Source organism: Chlorocebus sabaeus, chromosome 23, assembly GCF_047675955.1.
Source record: "Chlorocebus sabaeus isolate Y175 chromosome 23, mChlSab1.0.hap1, whole genome shotgun sequence".
NCBI lineage: Eukaryota > Metazoa > Chordata > Mammalia > Primates > Cercopithecidae > Chlorocebus > Chlorocebus sabaeus.
In genome coordinates this window covers 34341507-34363044 of record NC_132926.1, presented here as the reverse complement: position 1 = coordinate 34363044, position 21538 = coordinate 34341507, and the positions used below count along the sequence as shown (strand labels likewise).

General features: G+C 37.7%; 2 protein-coding genes across 3 annotated transcripts in view; one reads left to right on the top strand and one right to left on the bottom strand.

Moving 5' to 3' along the window:
* Window positions 1-21538, top strand: part of SCGB3A2 (secretoglobin family 3A member 2) — a 90737-nt gene that overhangs the window by 31019 nt on the left and 38180 nt on the right. The window lies entirely within an intron of this gene.
* SPINK1 (serine peptidase inhibitor Kazal type 1) lies at window positions 6986-21527 on the bottom strand. 2 transcript variants are annotated; one of them, XM_008014881.3, is made up of 5 exons: window positions 21468-21527; window positions 13832-14110; window positions 12066-12097; window positions 10470-10576; window positions 6986-7107 (listed from the first exon to the last, which is right to left on the bottom strand). In XM_008014881.3, the coding sequence occupies exons 2-5, from the start codon at window positions 13884-13886 to the stop codon at window positions 7062-7064; spliced, it is 240 nt and encodes a 79-aa protein (XP_008013072.3). In that variant the 5' UTR covers window positions 13887-14110; window positions 21468-21527; the 3' UTR covers window positions 6986-7061. The 2 variants fall into 2 exon arrangements, with proteins under 2 accessions (XP_008013072.3, XP_072866466.1); XM_073010365.1 differs by having other exon boundaries at window positions 13832-14077.

The following is a 21538-nucleotide window of genomic DNA, read 5'->3' as shown; positions in this document are numbered from 1 at the left end:
AACTTTGCGGACCACTACTGTAACTGACAACATTTGCACATGTGGTATTTATTAAGTAGGTAAAATTTTGATAGGTGAAAAAGGAGTGTAGAAAGATAATTTAGCAGGAAAAATGCTTGAAGACTGGAACACTTGAGGTTTAATATTTTTGAGGGCTTAGATCACCAGAAGAGATTAGGACTTTCTTTAGTAGACAGTGTGTAGACATGACAGGTTTTTCATCAGAGCACTACTGTAATTATTTTGTAGTTTAGAAGCATTCTCTGGTTCGGGATGAATTGACATTGTTCAATGGGGTATGTAGGAGGATGTGTTGGAGGGAAGATGGGCTGAGTAAACTCGGGCAGGTAGAACCCCTGGTCTGTTACATTAAAACATGTCAGAAGTAGTGCTGGGCTTAAAGGGGATAAAGAAAAGAGATTGGATTTGAAAGACAATATGTTTTAGAAATAGGGTCCAGTGTCCAGAAATAGGGTCCATTCCAAAAAAAATCCATGGAAATTTTTGTTGGTCCTTGATTTTTATCTGCTAGATACCAGTTGATTTTCTGGTGAGCATGGGGTGGGGAAAGGGATTATAGTATTTGGCTAAGAAGCAGATTTATTGACTCCATCCCAATGCCACCCTTAGGATACTTAAAAAACTAAGAGAAGGGAAAAAGTTAGAAACATTTATGAGTCCAGAGCTTCTGCAGTAGCAGAGATCTTTAAAAGACATCTCAGAAATTGGCAAGCACACAGAGAGAGTAAAAAGTGGAAGGCACATGATTCAGATTTAGAGAATTAATGAACAGTCCCCAGAGGAGGTGATACCTGTGTTCTGTTAGCCAAGAAAAAGACAGATGGATCGTGTATATGTGTGGGGGAATGTTTGTGTTTCTCTGTGTGTGTTTGTATTGTAGGGGAGTAAAACAAAAAGGACGATTCCATCAGAGAAGTAGAACAGAGGCCAGAGAGCATGACATGTTCAGGGAACTTGGAGTAATTATTTTTCAAAGAAAGGGAGGTCATCAGTGCTAACTGTTACAGAAAGCAGAGGCAACCGCAGGAGTAAATGAGATTGACAGTGTAACATCACGGAAGGGCCAAGGAGCTCTGCAGTTTGACTAGTTCAACCCTTGAGGGAGTTAAAACCTCAGTTTTGTAATTCCTAAAATGAGGATCCCAGGATTCCTTGTGAGGATGCATAGGAAATATTTAATACAGAGTCTGGCACATAGAATTGTACCTGGAGGTTAGCTCCTATAATTTTTATTATTTTTTATTAACTTTCACCTTGTTCTAATTTACATCTTTAAGGTTTGAGAATTAATCTTTATGAAGTCATTCTTTTAAGTATTTTAAAGGTACCTGGAATTTAAAAAAATTTCAAAAATGTAGATGTAAGCTTTCAAGAAAAGCACATAGAATTCTTCCAGTAAAAAAAGTGTTTTTTAAAAAACCCTGAAATTTAGCACAAACATTCAAAATATAACTCATTGTGCCTCTGTGCTTCCACAACCATATTTACTACAAATCTTATCAAAATTTCACTGTCTTTCTCTCTACTTCTCATTCTTTGTCTATTCAGGTGTTTATGTCTACGTTTTGTTTAATTTAATAATATGCATGGCTCTTTCTGACTTTTTCCTTCTAATTTCCCCAGTTACACATTTAAAGTTTTCTTTATTTCTAACACAACTTTTCCTCTGGTGACTTCTAATTCCTAATTTTCTCTTATTTCATCTTCTCTTCTTTTAACACGGGCTAATATGAAGTCAAAAAATTATTTATTTTGTATTATACTTTTAAATTCATGAATACAAATTAAAAGATTTGAATGAGTTATCCATTATCTGTCAAAAACAAAGTTAAATCATGTAGAATTTTAAGAGTTTATTGTGAGTACAAAAGAATAGTTCATGAACTGGGAAACCTCAAGCTGAAAAATGCATGAAATCTCCATTTAACAGCACTTACAGCACAATTTACAGAGCCTGAAGGAGAAAGTATTTTGGTCGTTTTCATGATTAACTGTCATATATTTGTTTTTCAGGCAACAGAGCCTATTTAAGCTGATTTATCTGTAGCTACTGGTTTAATTTCATTGAACCACGCTGAAAAGGACAAAATGCTAATGTCTATGCTTTGTTTATGTTCAAGGTTAAGATTTCAGGGAAATCAGGATGATTTAAATTTTGTTTACATGGCTGTGGGCAGTTGACCATGCGGTATCTAAATTGTAGCCTCCATTTTTATTTATTTATTTTGAACACATCTAAAAGGCACCTAGCCACAAATAGCATCCCAACCAAGTATCAAGGTTTTGACTTGATCTCCAATCAGTCTATTTTGTTTGTGTTCACTATTACTTGGCTTTTTAGTGACTTTTGATTTGTTTAAAAGCAAAAGATCTGCATTATTCCGTTTTTGTGAACATCATTTTGTTATATACATATTGCATATTTTTAGCTAAAAGTTAGCTTTTGTTTAAATAATGAAAGAAAACAAAAGATCTCTCTGCACTGGATTGTGAGAGTAAAAAAAAGCAAAATTGTTGGCAGTGCTAGGGCTTGGAAAAGTAAAAGCTTTGCATGTTTCTTAATTTAATTGCTTCCCTTATTATGCAAATAAATTGTATTTATATATAGGTGGAATAAACTAAGGTTTTTAAGAGATAAATTGGGTCAGAGAAATGGAAATAAAGGGACTATATTTTTCAAGTTCTTATTTTTCAGAAGGCTTAGTATAAATTATATTTTAAAATGTTTAATTTCAAACACATTTACTTCTCCAATGGTGCATTTTTTTTTGTTTGTTTTTGATACGCTGTTCCCATCAGATAGCTTCATATTTCAAATGTTCTGAAACCAATAGAGGAAACTGTACAGAAATGTACTGGCCCCGTGACTATGCCCTCTTGGAGTTTACTTGCAGTTCTGTGGTCCTGTATTTAATGAGGATTATAGTTCTTTTTTTCATCCAGGGATGGGGAACCTAATAGTGTGAGCTGGATTTATTACCCTACTTCCCTCACAGGGCTACAAAACCCTTCTTAGCCCACAAAATTCGTCTTCAGCCATTACTCTTGAATTTCTATTTTGGAGGCATGGTTTATAATTCTGGATTTTTTTACTATTAAAAACAGAGAGATTTTAGTCCAATCTTGTACCCAGTTGAGGAATGTCTTCTACAAAATTATGCAACAAATTATTACCTGAAGAAATAAATAATGCAACGAATTATTACCTGAAGAAGTAAATAATGCAATAAATTATTACTTGAAGAAGTAAAGTTTCTATCATAGAAATGTTTGTATACCAGGAGACAATTGGTCACTGTTTTAGTGAGCCTAAAGGATTATAAGATGAATAATAACAATAACAATAACTAATTATTCTTGAGCATATACTATATGGCAGGCATTGTGCTATTTGCTCTATGTGGGAATTGTTATCATTAACCCCTACTGGAGATGAGGAACCTGAGACTTTGAGAAACTCTCCAACTTTTCCCAGGACACAGGGCTTGATGGAGGCAGAGTCAGATTCAAACTCAGCCTCTCTAAATCAGAGCCTCTGATCTTAACCATTATAGTGTACATTTTCCCACTGAACCAAAATTAGTATCTGTTTAATCTCTACCCAATTAGTCTAAATTCTACCCTTTGGGGCTAACCAGATTGTGTTCATTCCTCTTCCCCATTCATTTATGTACCAAAAAGGATACTGATTAAGTACCTCTTAGGTGTTTGATACTGTCTTTGTTTTACAGAAAACAGCAGTGAAAAAAGGATAAAATTTCTGCATCCATGGTGTTAACATTTTAATCCCTTAAATCTTTTGAAAAGACCCACCGAGTTCTAAGCGTTTTCCTTTGCTTAGCACAAATTTTCCTACTTCTTCCAACCACTCATCATGGAGCAAAATTTCAAATTCTTATCAATATTGGTAGTTTCCTTCCTCTAAACATATTCTGGTTTGTAAATAATCTCTTTTAAGACACAATTACCTGATAGGGTTTGGCTGTGTGTCCCCACCCAAATCTCATGTCAAAATCCCGAGTGTTGGAAGTGGGGCCTGGTGAGAGGTAATTTGGATCACAGGGGTGGATTTCTCAAGAACCATTTAGCACCATCCCTTTGGTGCTGTTCTTGTGATAGTGTTGTACGGCTTTCTCCTCAGTTCTTCTAAAAACTGTGATCTTGTCACACAACCAGGAAAGATTAAGCTCGTGGACACATAGAAGGGTGAGAAAAATGGAATTTATCGGGCAAAAAAGGAAAAAGAGAAAAACTTTCAAACTTTCAGTAGAGCGAGAAGGAAGCCTGTTATCTGGCTTCTGCCCCACCACACAGGAACTCAAGAGGTCGGACTCCTCGCCTCTGCAAAGGGCACGAACTTCTGTGGCTCCGTGTCATTCTCCCAGTTCAGGCTGGTTGGAGGTTCACCAGGGAGTCCTTTTTACTTGGCTGTCTCAATAGTGAATGAGTTCTCCTGAGATCTGATTGTTTGAAAGTGTGTAGCACCTCCCCTCTCTGTTGCTCTTGTTTGGCCTATGTGACCTGACTGCTCCCCCTTCACCTTCCACCATGATTGTAGGCCTCCCAGAAGCTGAGCAGATGCCTGCATCATCACGCTTCCTGTATAGCCTGTGGAACCATGAGCCCATTAAACCTCTTTTCTTTATAAACTATCCAGTCTCAGGTATCTCTCTTTTTTTTTTTTTTTTTTCCGAGACAGAGTTTCACTTTTGTTGCCAGGGCAGGAGTGCAATGGTATGATCTCTGCCCATTGCAGTCTTCACATCCTGGGTTCAAGCGATTCTCCTGTCTCAGCCTCAAAGACAGGAGAATTACAGGTGTAATCCCTGCTGGGATTACAGGTGCTCACCACCAATCCTGGGTAATTTTGGTATTTTTAGTAACGATGGGGTTTCACCATGTTGGCGAGGCTAGTTTCGAACTCCTGACCTCAGGTGATCCACCCGCCTTGGCCTCCCAAAGTGCTGGGATTACAGACGTGAGCCACCATGTCAGGCCATAGGTATTTCTTTAGAGCGATGGGAGAATGGCCTAATAAACTACCATACACGAACATAGCAATCCACATGCTTTCTGATGGGTCAGAGAGAGAACAGAACATTAGAGACAGACAGTTTGGGTTAATGGGTTACTTCTGCTTATAATCTCCAAGGCTTGTCTCTCCAGACTTGTAAACTGGTTCAATTGGGCATGAAAATTTGTAGCATTCAACTATTTAAATTCTGTTTATTATGGCAAAGGTCCTTAATATTAGGGCTGTCCTTCGAGTGTCCTCTATCTAGCATCACAGACAAGATGCTGGAAGCCATCTTGCATCTGTAACTGCTGTTAGCCTGATATTTAATGAGAGCTGTTAGACGGGGGTTTGACTGAGGCACTTGGCAGACTACAGCATCCTCTAGTGGCCAGATTTAAACCTCAAGACGTGTATATTCTGAATATCACAAGAAATGAACCTAAACCTTACAGTGTCCAGCAACTGTGTTTGGCAAGTGTGAAATAGCTTTTGACTGGTTATTTCTGATTCAATAGGTGATCTATTTCCTGCTGTATATTAGAAAACCTGCTGCATCTCGGGCTCTGTTAGCCCTCTACCTAGTTTTCCATTCTAGGCTAGTTCCTCATGACTTTGGGAATTCAAGTTGCTTTTTCATCTTCCCCCTCCCCGTCCTTCTCCTCCTCCTCCTTTCCTCTTCATCCTCCTCCTCTTTTTTTGTTCCTCCTCCTCCTCCTCCTTCTTCTTTTAGTAGCTGTACATACTTTTATTTTTCTTTGGGGGCACTTCTTTAGTTTATTTGCTTCCCTGAATATAAACACATAGACCTTTTTAATAGGAAGGTGTTATCTAAAGTTTCTATAGAAAAAATAGGCAATGAATAACTCACGTGAGGTGATTGTGGCTTCATGGAAGAAGCATTGGACTTGAATTCAGTCCTGTATTATAATAAAAGCCTAAACCCACCGCTTTGTTTGCTGGCAATATTAGGCAGGTGATTTCACTTAGTTCTAACTTTACTCATAAGATAAGGATAATCTTACAGGGTTGTTTTGGCTTACACATAAACCAAAGTGCGCTGCACAAAGGTCTCTTGATCAGTTCATCTGGTCTATAGTCACTTTTTTCCTTGTCAGATTATCTTTTGGGAATGGTTTGATAGTAGAAGAGACCATTCCCAAAGTTAATCCAGAATCAGGCCTCCCCACCCACCTGCCTCAGGTTAGCACAGCACAAACCCGTCAGGCCCTGTGAAGCAGATCTCCCAGGGAAGCACAAGAGGAAGTCCTCCATCCAAGCCCTGGGTTATCAGGCACAACCACAGGCTCTACATTACCACTAGTCAGCTTAGTAACTAATGGGGAACTGGCCCTGCTGGTGAAGAACTAAGGCTACATCCACAAGCTGCTCCATAGCCTTGTTAAGAAAATGTACTTTTTTTTCTGTTTACTCAGTGATTCAAATCTTTTTGAGACAATTATGTTTGACCCAAACTCTACATTCTGAGATAAGTGGAAAATCTCAAAGACTAAACTCTATTCCACCAGACAGGCAGCTCTGTGCCCATGCACGTAGACCTGTGCCAGGCTCAATAGGTGCTCGATCAAATCCCAAGGAAACCTAAAGGAGTTACTTCAGTCAGCAAACTGTGATGGGTAACATGTTTCTGCACTGGGTATTTTCCAGTTGTTCCTTAAAATAGTAGTCCAGTCCTCTGCAGAATTACTTGCATTCATGATCATCCGTGCTCTGCCATTTAATATCTGCAATCACATTTTCTCAGGCAGTGACCTCAAGATGTAAGAAAGATGAGGAAAGAAAAGGAATTGTGAGGGAAAAACCCTGTGTGAAATTACAGGATTCCTGGTGTTTTTAAAACTTGGTCTATTCTGAGTCTTGCCAAAGTCCCCTGACCCTGGTATAATCAAACATACCTTTGAGGAAAAAGCAAATGGAAACAACAGGGAGTATTCAGATGCATTTATTCAACAATCAGGCCAGCCAGGCCTCACAGTGACCTGATGGGATTTCAAAACCTTGATTCTCAGCAAGGCCCAGATTTTCGAATGAGGACAGAAGTCTGGCGCTTCCTGCAGTAGAAATTAAAAAAAAAAAAAAAATCAGCTTAAACTTTATTGACAAAAAAGTGACTATGGGAGAAAAACGGGGGAAAATAACTTCATTTAAAGTATAGGGGTTTGAGATTTAGAATCTTTTCTCTTTCATTCATTTATACATTCACTTACTCATGAATTCATCAAATATTTATTGATTACTGTTGTCTACTCTAAGGATACAACAGAAAGGAAAAACATCTGTCCTTACAGTTTTTACAGACCTAGTGGAGTGTTACAGTGAACCCCTGAAATTAAATTCAAATCCATCATTGCATCTTTTGCTCCTGATGCCTCTGCCTTCGCCACCAGGTTTCCATCTGAGCTGCTGCCTGAGCTATTGTTGGACCTTCTAATTGACTGACCTTTCATCTTAGATCTCTAGGGATTCATTTCTGTGAGGTCTCGCAAAACTAAATCATATATTTATTCCACATGATTCCTGCCAGTTCTAAACATCCTCCCCTCCAGATAAAACCTCTCTGTTCGCCCCACACTGCCATTACCAAACCAGTTTTCTCTTCTCTAAGCTAAATATCTCTAAATGTTGTAATTGTTTCCTAGAAGACTGTTTCCAGGTCTTTAATTTTTCTAACCATTTTTTCTTTGAATATACTGGCTTACAAAAATTCTTCTACTTCTCTATTACTGGAGGACATCTGACTTCCATATACTTTTTTTTTTCTTTTCTTTCTTTCTTTCTTTCTTTCTTTCTTTCTTTCTTTCTTTCTTTCTTTCTTTTTTTTAGACAGAGTCTCACTCTGTTGCCCAGGCTGGAGTATAGTGGTGTGATCTTGGGTTATTGCAGCCTCCAGCTCCCGGGTTCAAGTGATTCTCCTGCCTCAGCCTCCTGAGTAGCTGGGATTACAGGTGCATGTCACCACGCCCGGCTAATTTTTGTATTTTTAGTAGAGACGGGGTTTTACCATGTTGGCCAAGCTGATCTCAAACTCCTAACATCAAGTGATCCGCCTGCCTGGGCCTTCCAAAGTGCTGGGATTACAGGCATGAGTCACCATGCTCAGCGAAACTCTTTAAGACTTTTTAATGCTTTCTTGTCCCACAATCATTAAGTACTCATTAATACTGATTTCCAAATTAGTTAGCATACATAAGCACACATACCTAAACAGAATAAACAAGAGTTGCTACGCTGTTCACTCTAGTTTCATATATTCACTGTCGACATATAGCTATGTAAATTTACATTAGTTTAGATAATATTAAATATTCAGTTTATCAGTTATGCTAGCCACATTTAAGTTAGTATTAGCCACATTAAGTCTACTGTTTTGTGGCTAGTGGCTATGTATTAGACAGCATACACATAGAACATTTCCATCATTATAGAAGGTTCTATTGGAAATGCAGATTTATGGAAAAGAATTTGCCAGTACAGATTTCCTATGAAGACATAGAAGGAACAGAAAAAGTGTTTTTGGAATATATTTGCCAAGCATATAATGACCAAGAAGACTGATTTGCCAGCCCTTGTTTGGTATTATCTACTTGTCTCAAACTAGGGTCAGCATCTGGCTTTAGTTACTAGGTAATAAGTTGGGGACTTTTAATCAACAGTGAAAGGGGCAATGTCATACATTAGGAAATATGTTGTATTTGCGAAAGCAACATTTTGTCTCTAGACCTAAATTTTCTTATCTGAGAAATATAGAGAGAGAGGTCATGTTTTCTAGCATAGAAATGTGCCTCCCGTATTTACATATTTTTGAACAAACAGAAAGAGTAAACAGAAACTCGTAGGTTTCAGAGACTAAGCAGACAGGGTGTCCCAGCCCTCTACTAATATTTTTCTAACGTTTCACTGTAAATGTTGAGTGGCACTTGGAAATTTCCCAAGTCTCAAAGCTGTTGTTCTCTTGCTTTCTCCTCCCATTGGATGGAAAGATGATGTTTGACCTTAATGTCAAGAATGTGGGTCATGAGAAAACTAACAGGTGGCTTCAAATTCCTTTTACAAGTCTTAGTTATGGAAACGGATTCATTACAAAGTAGAATACCTAAGATTTTGGGTCTAAAACTTCAAGATATTAGACCTCTCATCCTGGGGACCTATTTCCACGATACTTGCTAAACTCTGAGAATTTTCCACAATGGTTTAAACCAGCCCAAGAAGAAGGTTTGCATTACAGGCAAGGAAAGTTATGCAGTAGAATATAATAGAAATTTACACAGTCACTTGAGCCTGAGTCAAAATCTTTAATATCAAGTCAATCTCAGAAAAACTAAAGTCACTCGTGGAATCCTCTTTTTTTGTTTTGTTCATTCCACACCTTTATTTAACCTGGCATGCTCTTTTGATATTGCCAAAATTCAGAGCTCTATTTAAATGGCATTCTATTCTTTTTTTTTTTTTCTTTTTTTTTTTTTTTTAATGGAGTCTCACTCTTGTCACCCAGGCTGGAGTGCAGTGGCACAATCTCAGCTCACTGCAACCTCTGCCTCCCAGATTCAAGCGATTCTCCTGCCTCAGCCTCCTGAGTAGCTGGGGTTACAGGTGCCTGCCACCACGGGGTTTCACCATGTTGGCCAGGCTGGTCTCAAATTCCTGACCTCAGGTGATCTACCTGCCTTGACCTCCCGAAGTGCTGGGATTACAGGAGTGAGCCACGGCACCGGCCGGCATTCTATTCTTTTCATGGATCCTTTCTTGGCCCCTTTTAATAACAAAAAATATGTATCCCTGCTTGACTCCTGTTGCACTTTATTTACACCTCATCTTCTGGCATTTGCCCCAAATTATAAGAAGCCATCCTATATGTACTCATGACATTTTCTTAATCATAAGCACCAGTAAGACAGGGAATATTAGCATAATGCTTGACACATGCTAAGGTTTCAGTTGCTGAGTGAGATAGGAAATTTGTGTCAAATCTATTTCTCTGTATCCCATCTCTTACTCATGGATACTGAGAAAATGAAGCTTTACTGAAACTGGCTTTCATATCCATGAGTAAAAATACATTTTTGGTTATATAATCTATACAATTTATATTTGCATAAATGAGGGCTTTAAAAAACACAATCATTGCAACCACTAATATTTCTTTTTAATTAAAGGTATTTTGTGTGTATAAGATTAATAAAAATCCAATCTATCAACTATTTTGCTGTAAAAATATAGACTTTTATCATAAAAGTGACTTTTTAAAAATAATATTATAATGCTAAATGTATAAAAAGGAGAATAAGAAAGAGATAACTGTTTTTGAAAAAAGTAAATAGTTTGCTTCTCTCAGGGTGAGATTCATATTATCAGTATATTTTAAGATAACTATCTTAAAATATATAGTTTAAAAGAAACTCAAGTTTGTACTCACTGATTTTCAAAACATAGCACACATTCATTGGGATAAGTTTTTCCATCAGTCCCACAGACAGGGTCGTATATCTTGGTGCATCCAGTAAGTTCATTGTAACATTTGGCCTAAAAATGGAATTAAACAGAATCATTTCCCATTATTCTCCATTCTTGAGTTCATAGCAAAATCTCTGAAATGGTTTTAATTTCTCTGGGGCACAACTGTGATTGGGAGAACGATACTGTGTGTTGTAAGAGAAATAACCTAAGATCTTGAGACAGAAAACCTTGTTTTAAGTCATGCCTCTGCTATTTCTAAACTGTGTGACATTAGTAAGTCCTATGGCCTTTCTGAAACTCAGTCAGTTCATCTGCAAAATGATGATGATATTACCATTTCCCACCTATCTCATAGTGTTGTTGTGAGGTTTGCACGGATGGGTGAGATAATGTTCAAGTTTGCAGTTACTGCAGGTGCTGGCATCTCTCAGGCTGGCCACATCTTGAGGCATGTTCTTCCTTGTACACTGTAGTCCACACACACTGATCTTCTATTAGGCACTTAAAGGCACTAGCCATCATCCAGTGTTGGAAGTCTTTGCATTCTACTCTAGTAAGAGTTTATAATCGTCAAATGATTGGCATTGTCCTAGACACTGTCCTAGTGCTTTTTACATATTATTCTGTTTAAACTGCCTAACTATCCTGTGAACTAAGTATTATATTCTTCTTCAGGTGAAGACAATGAGGCACAAAGCAATAAAATTAGCCAAGGACGCCTAGCTAAGGAATTCCTAAATTCAGATTTCAAACCTTGTCAGAGTTCCTGAGCTTTAGCTCTTAACTACTTCATTCTACTACATCTCCCCACCAGTTTTGCTTTGCGAACACTCATTATTAATATTATTATTATTATTATTATTAGGCTCAAAATGACCCCTCACTTACTTCGGAGCACCCTCCTTGATCTCTCTAACTAGGCTAAGTTCTTAATGGCAGCATATCTTTTTCATAACACTTATCACAAATGTAATAATGTATTCATTCATGAACTTTTGGTCTCTTAGCTTTCTCTGACTAGATATAAATGTACTGAGAAGAGGGACACTTCTTCCTCTGGTCTCCAAATTTACTGAAATTACCTTTTAAACAAAAAAATATGAAAAGATTAGAGTTAAAATATTTTTCTAGAAGAAGAACCTAGTTTATTGTTTTCTGTTGTTCATTATAAATTAGAGCCACACCTTGGTCATTGGGAGAGCTGCATGCCAACATGGTCAAACTGGCTGTAAGGAGGAAGGACTACTTGGAGTGAACTCGAGAAGGCTTCCACCCCAAATACTTGTTTACAGCTATCACTAGTTTATATAAAAACCCCTTCACAGTAAGCACTGTAGGACTATATAGAACTTGCTTATACATCCGTGAAATTGTCCTTCAATATATGCCTGTGGGGTGGAACTACTATTACCGTTTGCATTTCACACGTTAACCCTCCCTAGCATTCATACTCCTCTTAACTTCAGGCTCAACTGAAAGGTGACAGCAAGGCTGCATTTTTGTTGGATCAAACTGTTCCAGCCTGAGAAATAAGAAATTACAAATATCTCTTTACCTCTCTTCCCAGGGAGTCAGCTCCAGTGTTACCTGGAAATAAATCAGATATCGTAAGTTGGGTCCTAAACGAGAGAAGTCAGATCTATTCTTCATCAGAATTCTCTGCTTTCACTGCAGACCATGACTTCTTTACTAGGCTCTTTCATTCCCTACCCTTTCTGATTTCTATAATCTTCCAAAAGTATCTGACTGATTTTCCTGCACCCCCTCCCTGGCAAACCTTAAAAAGATTAAGTAAAACTTTGATTATGACCAAAGTATTTCAATTTGATGTTTTAGGAAGTTGATCTATTTCCTTGAAAATAGAAATTATGTACTTACTGCTGGAAATGTATCAGGCACTGAGCAAATTATCTTTTGAATCCTCACAAACATTCTCAAAACCAGTTGCTAGATCTTTAATCTCACAATTAGTGAAGTATACTTTCTATCTGTTTACAGATGAAAGTATGGAGAGTTTTTATAACTAGCTGTGAAACAGTTATCACAAGCAGTAACCAGGCCTTCTGATGCAAAATTAGTTTTTTCAATTACACTTAAATTCTCTTTTGTAAGTAATGTTGAAAAAATAGAGATCTTTTGCCAACTCACTATCAGTTCCCAAAAAGCTATTTCCAACAATTGCATCATATGGACTATGGGTCCAACTCACATTTATTGAATTTACAGGTAGTCAAAATAGCTAATCTCCGTTCCCCAGAAGATAGCATGGGTTTTGCTGACAACATGTAGAAAATGATAACTGTGGATGAGTTCATGGAAGCGAAGGGGAATTAATCTGATAGCATCCAAATAAGGAAATATTTGTGAAAATTAATTTTTAATATCATCAATCTTTGAGGTGATCTGGGTAAAGAAGTAGTTCTTTGTCTCTAAATGTAATGAAAATTAGTGAGGCATCTAAGAGCTTGGAGAATTTCCCCCAGGATAGTCAGAACTTGATGTTGTTGGGGGCCCACTGGCTTTTAGAATCTAGTTGAATCTAAAAACTGATGAGCAGGTGCTCATCACAAGCATCTATTTGTATTAATTAATATGCATGAGGAGGGGGAAAGGGAACACTGACAGCTGCCATAAGTATTCAGCGAATACAACAAACAATATTCTTCCTCTTCTTAGCAAAGTGCTGATTTGGCTCTCCACAGGATCCGTCGCTACACGAGAGGTGAAGTTGAAAATGTTAACTATTTCCAATGATAAAAAGGAAACTGATCTTGGCTCTGCGGGTTCAGAGTTGTCTGTTAACATTGTCAAGATGCAGTTGGGGGTATATGTGCACCATCTATTCAAGCAGAATGTTTTCTTTCAAAACATTCAAAACGTGTAATGTAAATACACAAAATGCAATTTTTGTATTTCCAGATACTAATAAGAAATACCAGAAATTGAAAATAAAAACTCCCCTTTATATCACATATATTATTGTAATTTGGCCTTACACATTTACAAAATTAGAAGTATAGTTAAAATTGAAATATTTTTACCCTTTTTTCTCTACCGTATTCCAACAAAGGGTCAGCCACATCAATAGAGGAAAACCATTTTATCTCTAGGCAGTTCTTACTGCAGAATTGTTTTCCTTATAGTAAGTTAAAAATCCCTCTTAAAAAATAATTCTTATCTATGGATTCTATTTCATCTCATTAGGTCCAAAAGATCTCTCGAAGACTAGACTACATCAAAAGTCTAGAAGATAATGTGCTCCACAAAGCAACAGGTCAAAATGATTTTATTTAAATTTGAAAAATATGCAAAAACACTTACCAGGTAGACTCAACAGGGCCAAGGCACTGAGAAGAAAGATGCCTGTTACTTGCATGGCTGAAATTCTGCGTCCAGAGGTCAGTTGAAAACTGCACTGCACTTACCACGTCTCTTCAGAAGCCTGGGACTGGAAGGGTCATATGGCAGACGACAGCAAGGCCCCACCTACTGGGCTATATCATAGATCTCCCTAGTTATTGATTGACTCTGTGTTGTAGCCTGGCCTCCAGGTTCTGGGAATGTCACCTGTGTAAGAAAGGTGAAAGGAGCCATGTGGGCCTGAAACATACAAGGCAAACATTCTGTCAGGAAAATAGTTCTGGTGGTTAGTTTGATCCCGCTCTCTCAATGGTTGGGGGAAAGTCATACCCTTCTGAAGCCTGTTTTCTCCCCTGTAAGGTGAACCCAAAGATCCCTTCTACTCTGTAGGTCTGGATAGATGAGCAGGTATGGATAGCGACTAGAAAGAATTTTATTCCAAGTAGGATAAAACCTCTCCATTCTTTCTTCCTTTCCTCCACTCTTCATTTCTTATTCTTCTTTCTCTTTTCTCTATTTTTCTATCACCCATTCACAAAGCTTAAAGTAGCTGGTGGAGTGGCAGATGAGAGCGAAAGAGAGAGCAAGAGAGAGAGAGGACTCAGTTCCCTAAAGCGTGTATTCTAGAGTAGAGGGTGCTTGTTGGAGTCACTTTTGCTGTGCTTCTGTGTATTCATCTGGAAATCAAAATAATAATAACATCTAACTCAAAGGGTTACTCTTTCATTTGAGAATATGTGCTGGTTGTCTACCATGTGTTGTTGGAAGAGAATTCTCCATCCTCTCTCACGTTTCTGTGTGTCTTATGAGAGAGGTACCGATAACCTTTGTTTCAGACTATCTTTTTAAGGGTGTTTGGATAGCAAATGACCTTAGCAAATATGTAATGTCTCCCTCTGCATCAAAAGGCAGGTTTGTTTACTGTTTAGTGTAATAAAGTTAATATCTCCTTCTAGGGCAAAGATCATGTTAATTGCCCTATTTAAAAGATTTCGGGTTTTTCAAAGCTTGGCCTTGCTTTCCTTTAACACACTGTACTTTCGCTGTAAGTATCACTTGATGTGCCTTACATTGGCCTGTGGACATCGGGGCTGGGGAAACCAGAACAAATTCCAACACTCTGGCTGTTGCTATGGAATAATTAAGTCCCTTATCTCTGAGCCAGGAGTCTGTGCCTTCTGCCAGAAACCATTATAATGTGGCAGGTTAACTTCTTAGCTTCCAAGTAGGATAAAATCTCAAACCCTTTCCAAGTCATGACAAGAACTGTATTTATCTCTCAAGACAGATCAGTAAATAAAAATAACAATCTCTGCCTTCATGGAACTTCCATTGCATTTTTGTTGAGGGAGGCAGGTGACAAAAAATAATAAATGATTATAAAATATATCAGATATATATTATGGAGAAATGGATAGGAAGGATAAGGGTGCTGGAGTGTTAAGGAGATATGTATTATAGCATAATCAGAAGAGGTCTTGCTTTTCAGGTGATATCAAACAGAGACATGAAGGAAATGAGGATTTGAACTATGTAATTATTCCAAGGATGTGCATTCCAGACAGAGAGAATAGTAAGTGCAAAGGCTGTGAGGCTGACGTTGGTTTGACATGTTTTAGAAACATCCAGGAGGACAGTCTGGCTTCCAGCAAAGTGATAGAGGGCAGAATGGGAGATGAAATAAAGGAAGCAGTGAGGGTCGGCTAGAGTAAGGACTTTGGTTTTTATCAAAGGGAAGCTTTGGAAATGTTTAGTTCTTGACATCACTATTTGGATGTTTTACAGCTACTTCAAATCTAATATGTCCCATACTACTATTTTGATCTTTCACCACAATATTTTTGTCTCTATTCTCCCTACAGCTTCTTTTCTTTCCAGTAGATCACTCAAGCCCAAACCTCGTTGTTCTTCCTGATATTTCCCTTTCCCCTTTCTATGCATCATCTTCCACACTTAATTTGCTACTAAGTTCTCTTCTTGGATTCGTGTTCAAAATAACCTCAACCCCAGACACTTCTCATTGGCCTCCACTGTCATATCTAAGACAATGCCATCATTTCCCGCCTGGGTTTCTGCATTTCCTGCAAAGAGTTTCTCAATATTTGTTGTTATTTCTTCCTTAAAGTTGCTGCCCATGGAACAGTCAAAGGATGTTTATAGACTGCAAATTTGATAATGTCTCTGTCCAGTTTCTCATTGTTCAGAATGCTCAGGAAGAATTTAGGTTCTGCATGACTTGGCTTCTTTCTATCTTTATTCCCCAAGAGGTTCTTCCTTGCTCAGTCTGGTTATTTCCTTGCTACTTTGGTCATTTCTCTGTTACCCTTTGCTAGGACCAAGAAAACAAAACAAAACAGCTTTGCACCTTCTAAGGTTAAAAGGTTAAGTGGTAGGTATTTTCTCATTAAGCCATTCTTTCTGGGTCTTCCTTTACTTCTTTCTGCATCTAGATTAATTATATTGTATGATTAATTGTATTGTATGATCCTATTGTATGATTTCATAAAATCCTTCATTGCACTTAAAATAATTCCAACCCTATAGCTATTTGTATGATTATTATGTAATATCTCTTTATCTTTAGGGAGCAAATACAGCTGCTTTATTTATTGTAGCACTTAACAAAGTGTCTGGAAAATAGTAGACACTAAATAAATATTTCCTAAAAACATAAATTAAGAGATAAATGTATATACTTCTGAAGACCAAGGTTTATGCCTTGTTCATTTCTGTGTCTTCAGTGCCTCCAGTTGAGTAGCCATTCATTGGCTCATCATCAGGCCTTTTATTCCTTCAACCATTAGTATATTCAAATATTCATCAAGTCCTTACTATACGAAAATTTTTGGCTGAGTGCTAGGGAAATGGATATGATGTCTGCCTTCATGGATTTTAGTCTTAGCATTGATAGATATTGGTTGAATCATATTTGATTTGATTTGAGATGAAAATATATTGGTTCTTTTCATCTCAAATCATTATTTAAATAGTAGTTTTGTGGCCAGTAAGAAACTTCCAATAACCACTGTTAAGGAGGGTTCATACATGAGAAAAGGATTTTTTTTCCTTGGGTCTCACAAGCAGTGCGGGGAGAAGGGAATTGGCTGGGATCTGGTCACGTAAACTCATTAGATAATAATAGCAGCAGTAATAACTTTAGATTTAGGCCTGCCTGATGCCAAAGCCTGGGCTCTTTTCACCAAACAGTGCTTTTTAAACATTTGACTGTGAACCTAAAGTAAAAATTTTGGGGTATGGCCTAGTATATGTATTATATGTAGACGTGGGAGCAGACAAACACAGTTGTTAAAAAATAAAACATAGTCTTATTATAATGAGGACTCTTGATAGATTTTTTTATTCTATTCCATCTCAGTTCACCAATACTAATTTGTAATTAGAAAAATATTTCACTACAGAAACATATCTGTGGACCCTAGACAATCTTGTTTTTTAAATCACTACAATACTAAGATGAATTCTAGTTAAAAACTGGCCCTAAATTTGTGATAGGGAATGGCCCTTTTCAGACAACAAGTTGAAGAGGATAAACAAAACCTATGGAGAGAGGAGCCTGTCTCCAGTTATAAATGTGCTGTTTCAACTGTGACATGACTGGGTAAAACAGTTTTCTCATCTACAAAAATAGACATCATACAGTGTTCATTTGGTGTGAGAATAAACTGAGAAACCATAAGTCAATATTGTGCAAAAATATTATTCCTCACATCTCCAGGAATTATAATTGCTAGCTAGTAATGCTATCACCCTCCTTCCATGAATTAGAACAATAGAAAATATATTGAGGCCTCATACGATCAATTCTTGACAGAATAAATATTGTTTGCCCTGGGGGATGAGGAGTGCATTGACCAGAGAAATCCTGCTGTAGTGCTAGACTATTAGTCATACTGGATGTGTGTACATTGCTCAACCTTGTGTACATTTTTTCCTTTTCTCCTTTACCGGTCTGAGTACATATTTATGCATGTCTATCTTTGGGAACTCAAGCAAACATATTATGACCTACTCCCTTCTGATTCAAGGACTAATTATTCACCTGAGTAAAGAGTGATGACAAAACTCAAGAGAACTGCTCTAACGGCTGTTGACAATATATGCTGGAATGGGGATGTTGGGCTGGCACCTGTTGATTTTCACATTCTGTGCCCAAAGTTTAACTAGTAAGAAAAAAATGACAGAAACTGGAGATATACAGCTTATTATATTTAGCCTGACATTTGGAGACTTCCTTGACATAGTTGCATCTTAACTCTTCAACTTTTATTTTTCATTATTTAGAGAACTTCATGACTTTTCATAAATGACCTCTTGTTTTTATTCCACTACTCGTTCTCCAGATAGGTCGCATGTGTACCTATTTCCTGTGCACGTCCTCTACAGCTTGGGTAAAATGTCTGTGGTGCTTGATGCAATTAGGAATGATTTTCTCACTTTCCTTTGCCTCTCCTAGTAGTTTGTAAAGCTATCACTTAATAATCACATTGATTACATCCTCCTCATCGTCATTATCACTATAGCCACTACTAATATTTTTCAAAGGTTTCTATTCATCAATCACTGTAGTATTTTATTTTCATCATTTAAATCCTGATAGCATTGTTATTTCTCTTTTATAAGAAAGGAAACTGAAGCACAGAGATTTCAGTTTTCTTGTTCCTGGTAACAGATTAGTAGATATGGTATTTGCTGATTTGTGTGTGTGTGTGTATGAACTTAATCTTAACGTCATGATGAGAACGCTGGATTAAACTCCAAGAAGCCAGGATTCTTAATTTAATACTGCCACACAGAAAGGGTTGTCTCCTCATCTATGTAAACCCTGCACTTAAGCATGTCTCTGTTATAGCACATGAAACTGGAAATTCTAATTTTTCATTTTTTCTTATTTGTCTCCTTTACTAAACTCCCGGATGTCATGACCTTTTGTCTACAGAGTCAAGTACACTGTTAGATCCAGTGGCACCTGATAACATGGGCAAAATCCATGCCTTCTAAGCATTTGTGGGCATAGTAGACGTTAATAAGATTGCAAAGAAATGGTAGAGGGAATTGCACCACACACAAGGCAACAAAATATTTTAAAAACATGTCAGCCTTTGTAACCACTCTTAACTGGAAGTCTTTCTTGGTCATTTCCCACCAAGCAGTAGCCAAACTTACAAATGTTGATTACTCTTTCTTCATTCTCTTTTCTACGCTCTTCAGCCAGGAATGAAACAACCGGTTTCTTTCCTTGTCTAGAACAGAAACAGATGACACCTTGACTCTGGAGATACCATATCTAACAAGTTCTTTTCAGGATATTTTCCCAAAAAAGACAGTTCTTTCCTTAAAATAAATTCTGGTGCCAGCTGTAAAGATAGTAACATTACCAGCATGTCGTTTAATGACTGAAAGTCTAATCTTTGCAGAATGACAGACCTCGGTTCAAACCTATGTGTGATTTTGAGCTAAACTTCACATTTATGACCGTCAATTTTCATAATTTTTCCTCCAAATACCCTCAGGCTGGATGGGTTTTCAAACTCAATTTTTTTTGTAAATTTTTAAAAAGTTATATGATGCAGTTCAGAAAGCCCAGTGGTGCCTGGCACAACATGCTTTAATCACACCAATAATTCTTCAGCAAAACATATCATGTAGAGAAAATAATTATCCTTAAATCATCTCTTGACAGATTTTGCTGTCAAATGAGTTACAAAATGAAATGAACGAAAAGCTTCTGAAACACAACAAAAACAAAACAAACCCCTCTGTGGGTTTGAAATGATGAATTAGGGACTGTGGACCTGTAGATACTTCACGGAGTTGTTACGAGGAATAAAGAGGATAATGCCTTTACATAAGGCTCATAGCTCAGGCCGGGACAACAAGGGGTTAATAAGTGCCTGTGCCTACTGCTACTATTGCTGCCATGTGAAGGTTCATGTCACATTTGGGATCAACTACCTGCCCTTTCTCTTTCCTTGTATTGGTGTAATCTTTCCTTATTTTATGTTTAATTTATAGGAAGCTTCTGAAACTGCTCTTACGTTAGATTTTTTCTTTCTTCTTTCTCTCTTTCTTTCTCTCTTTCTTTCTATCTTTCTCTTTCTTTCTTTCTTTTTCTTCTTTTTCCTTTCTTTCTTTCTCTTTCTCACTTTCTTTCTTCCTTTCTTCCTTTCTTTCTGGCAGAGTCTCACTCTGTCGCCTGGGCTGGATTACAGTGGCATGATCCTGGTTTACTGCAATCTCTGTCGTCTGCTTCAAGTGATTCTCCTGCCTCAGCCTCCTGAGTAGCTGGGACTACAGGCAAGCACCGTGGCGCCTGGCTAATTTTTGTATTTTTAGTGGAGAGGGGGGTTTTACCATGTTGGCTATGCTGCTCTCGAACTCCTGACCTCAGGGGATCCACCTGCCTCAGCCTCACAAAGTGCTGGGATTACAGGCATGAGCCACTGCACCCAGCCACATTAACTTTTCTTATAGGGACAAGCCATCTGTGTTGGAGACCAACTGTCTTAGACACAGAAGAGTTTTGTGAATGACTCCTATCAGCTCTCTTCACTGATAGACCTCTGAGTCTCATTTTCCAGCAGCTTTGCTCTTCTCTCAATCTGGCACTGATCCCCTACAGCAATCATTAACTAAATGTTCAAACATAAGACAAGGAAGCATCCAGTTGAGAAACGTGTTTACTGGAAGAAAAAAAAAATGTTTCTTGTAACGTATGAAAATCAAATAATAACTCTGTAGCTAAAGGTAGTAGCGTATATCTGGGGACAAAAGGTCAATTAATATATAATCACATTTCAGATAAGGAAATATAGAATGGCTGTGGAACAACAATAACAAGAGGGAGAGTGTACGAAGATCTTAGAAACAATTTCAGTAGATTCTGGCTTCTAGTCCTATACTCTTAACCAAACGTCTTATATTTTATTAATGAATTTATTCTTGCCAATTCATATGATCATTTTTACTCTTTCTCACTTTTCTAGACGTATTGTATATGTCTCCAGACTCTAGCTGGCTTCACTGTACTGTGAAACATTTCCACATAATGCCCCGATATCGTTTCAAACATACTTTATAAAACATATCTGATTATTTTATTTCTTAACAATTCTCCTTTCCCAAATTTCTCCAGTTCTCTTGAGAGCATTGCCATTATTTCAAATCTTAGGTTTAGAGTCTCCTTGGGTCTTGTTCTTTGCTTTTCCATGACCCTTGATCTAATCCATCATCAATTTTTCTAATTCATCTTTCATCTATATTCATCTTTCTATTCATCTTCGATCGCTCTAGACCTGGAGTATTCCCCCATGGTCTCTCCTACTTGCTATAGGCTATCCATCTCATGGTCCTGAAGAGGGAGAGGACCTGGATTGGTGACTTGATCTGCCACTCACCAACACTGTGATCCCTGTCCCCTCTTTCCCTCACCAGCCTCCTATTTCCCCTAACATAGTCACTGTATTAGTCTGTTCTCATGCTGCTAATAAAGACATACCCAAGACTGCGTATTTTATAAAGGAAAGAGGTTTAATTGACTCACAGTTCCACATGGCTGGGGAGGCCTCAGGCAACCTACAATCATGGCAGAAGGAGAAGTAAACACATCCCTCTTCACATGGCAGCAGCAAGGAGAAGTCTGAGCAAAAG

What these genes read in the sequence shown, in the direction of transcription:
- SPINK1 (XM_008014881.3), bottom strand. Translation starts at nt 13,886, where the DNA reads ATGCAAGTAACAGGCATCTTTCTTCTCAGTGCCTTGGCCCTGTTGAGT. An exon ending in GGCCCTGTTGAGTCTACCTG is followed by an intron (nt 12,098 to 13,831) that starts GTAAGTGTTTTT and finishes ATTTATTTCCAG; the next exon opens with GTAACACTGGAGCTGACTCC. An exon ending in CTGACTCCCTGGGAAGAGAG is followed by an intron (nt 10,577 to 12,065) that starts GTAAAGAGATAT and finishes TTCCATTTTTAG; the next exon opens with GCCAAATGTTACAATGAACT.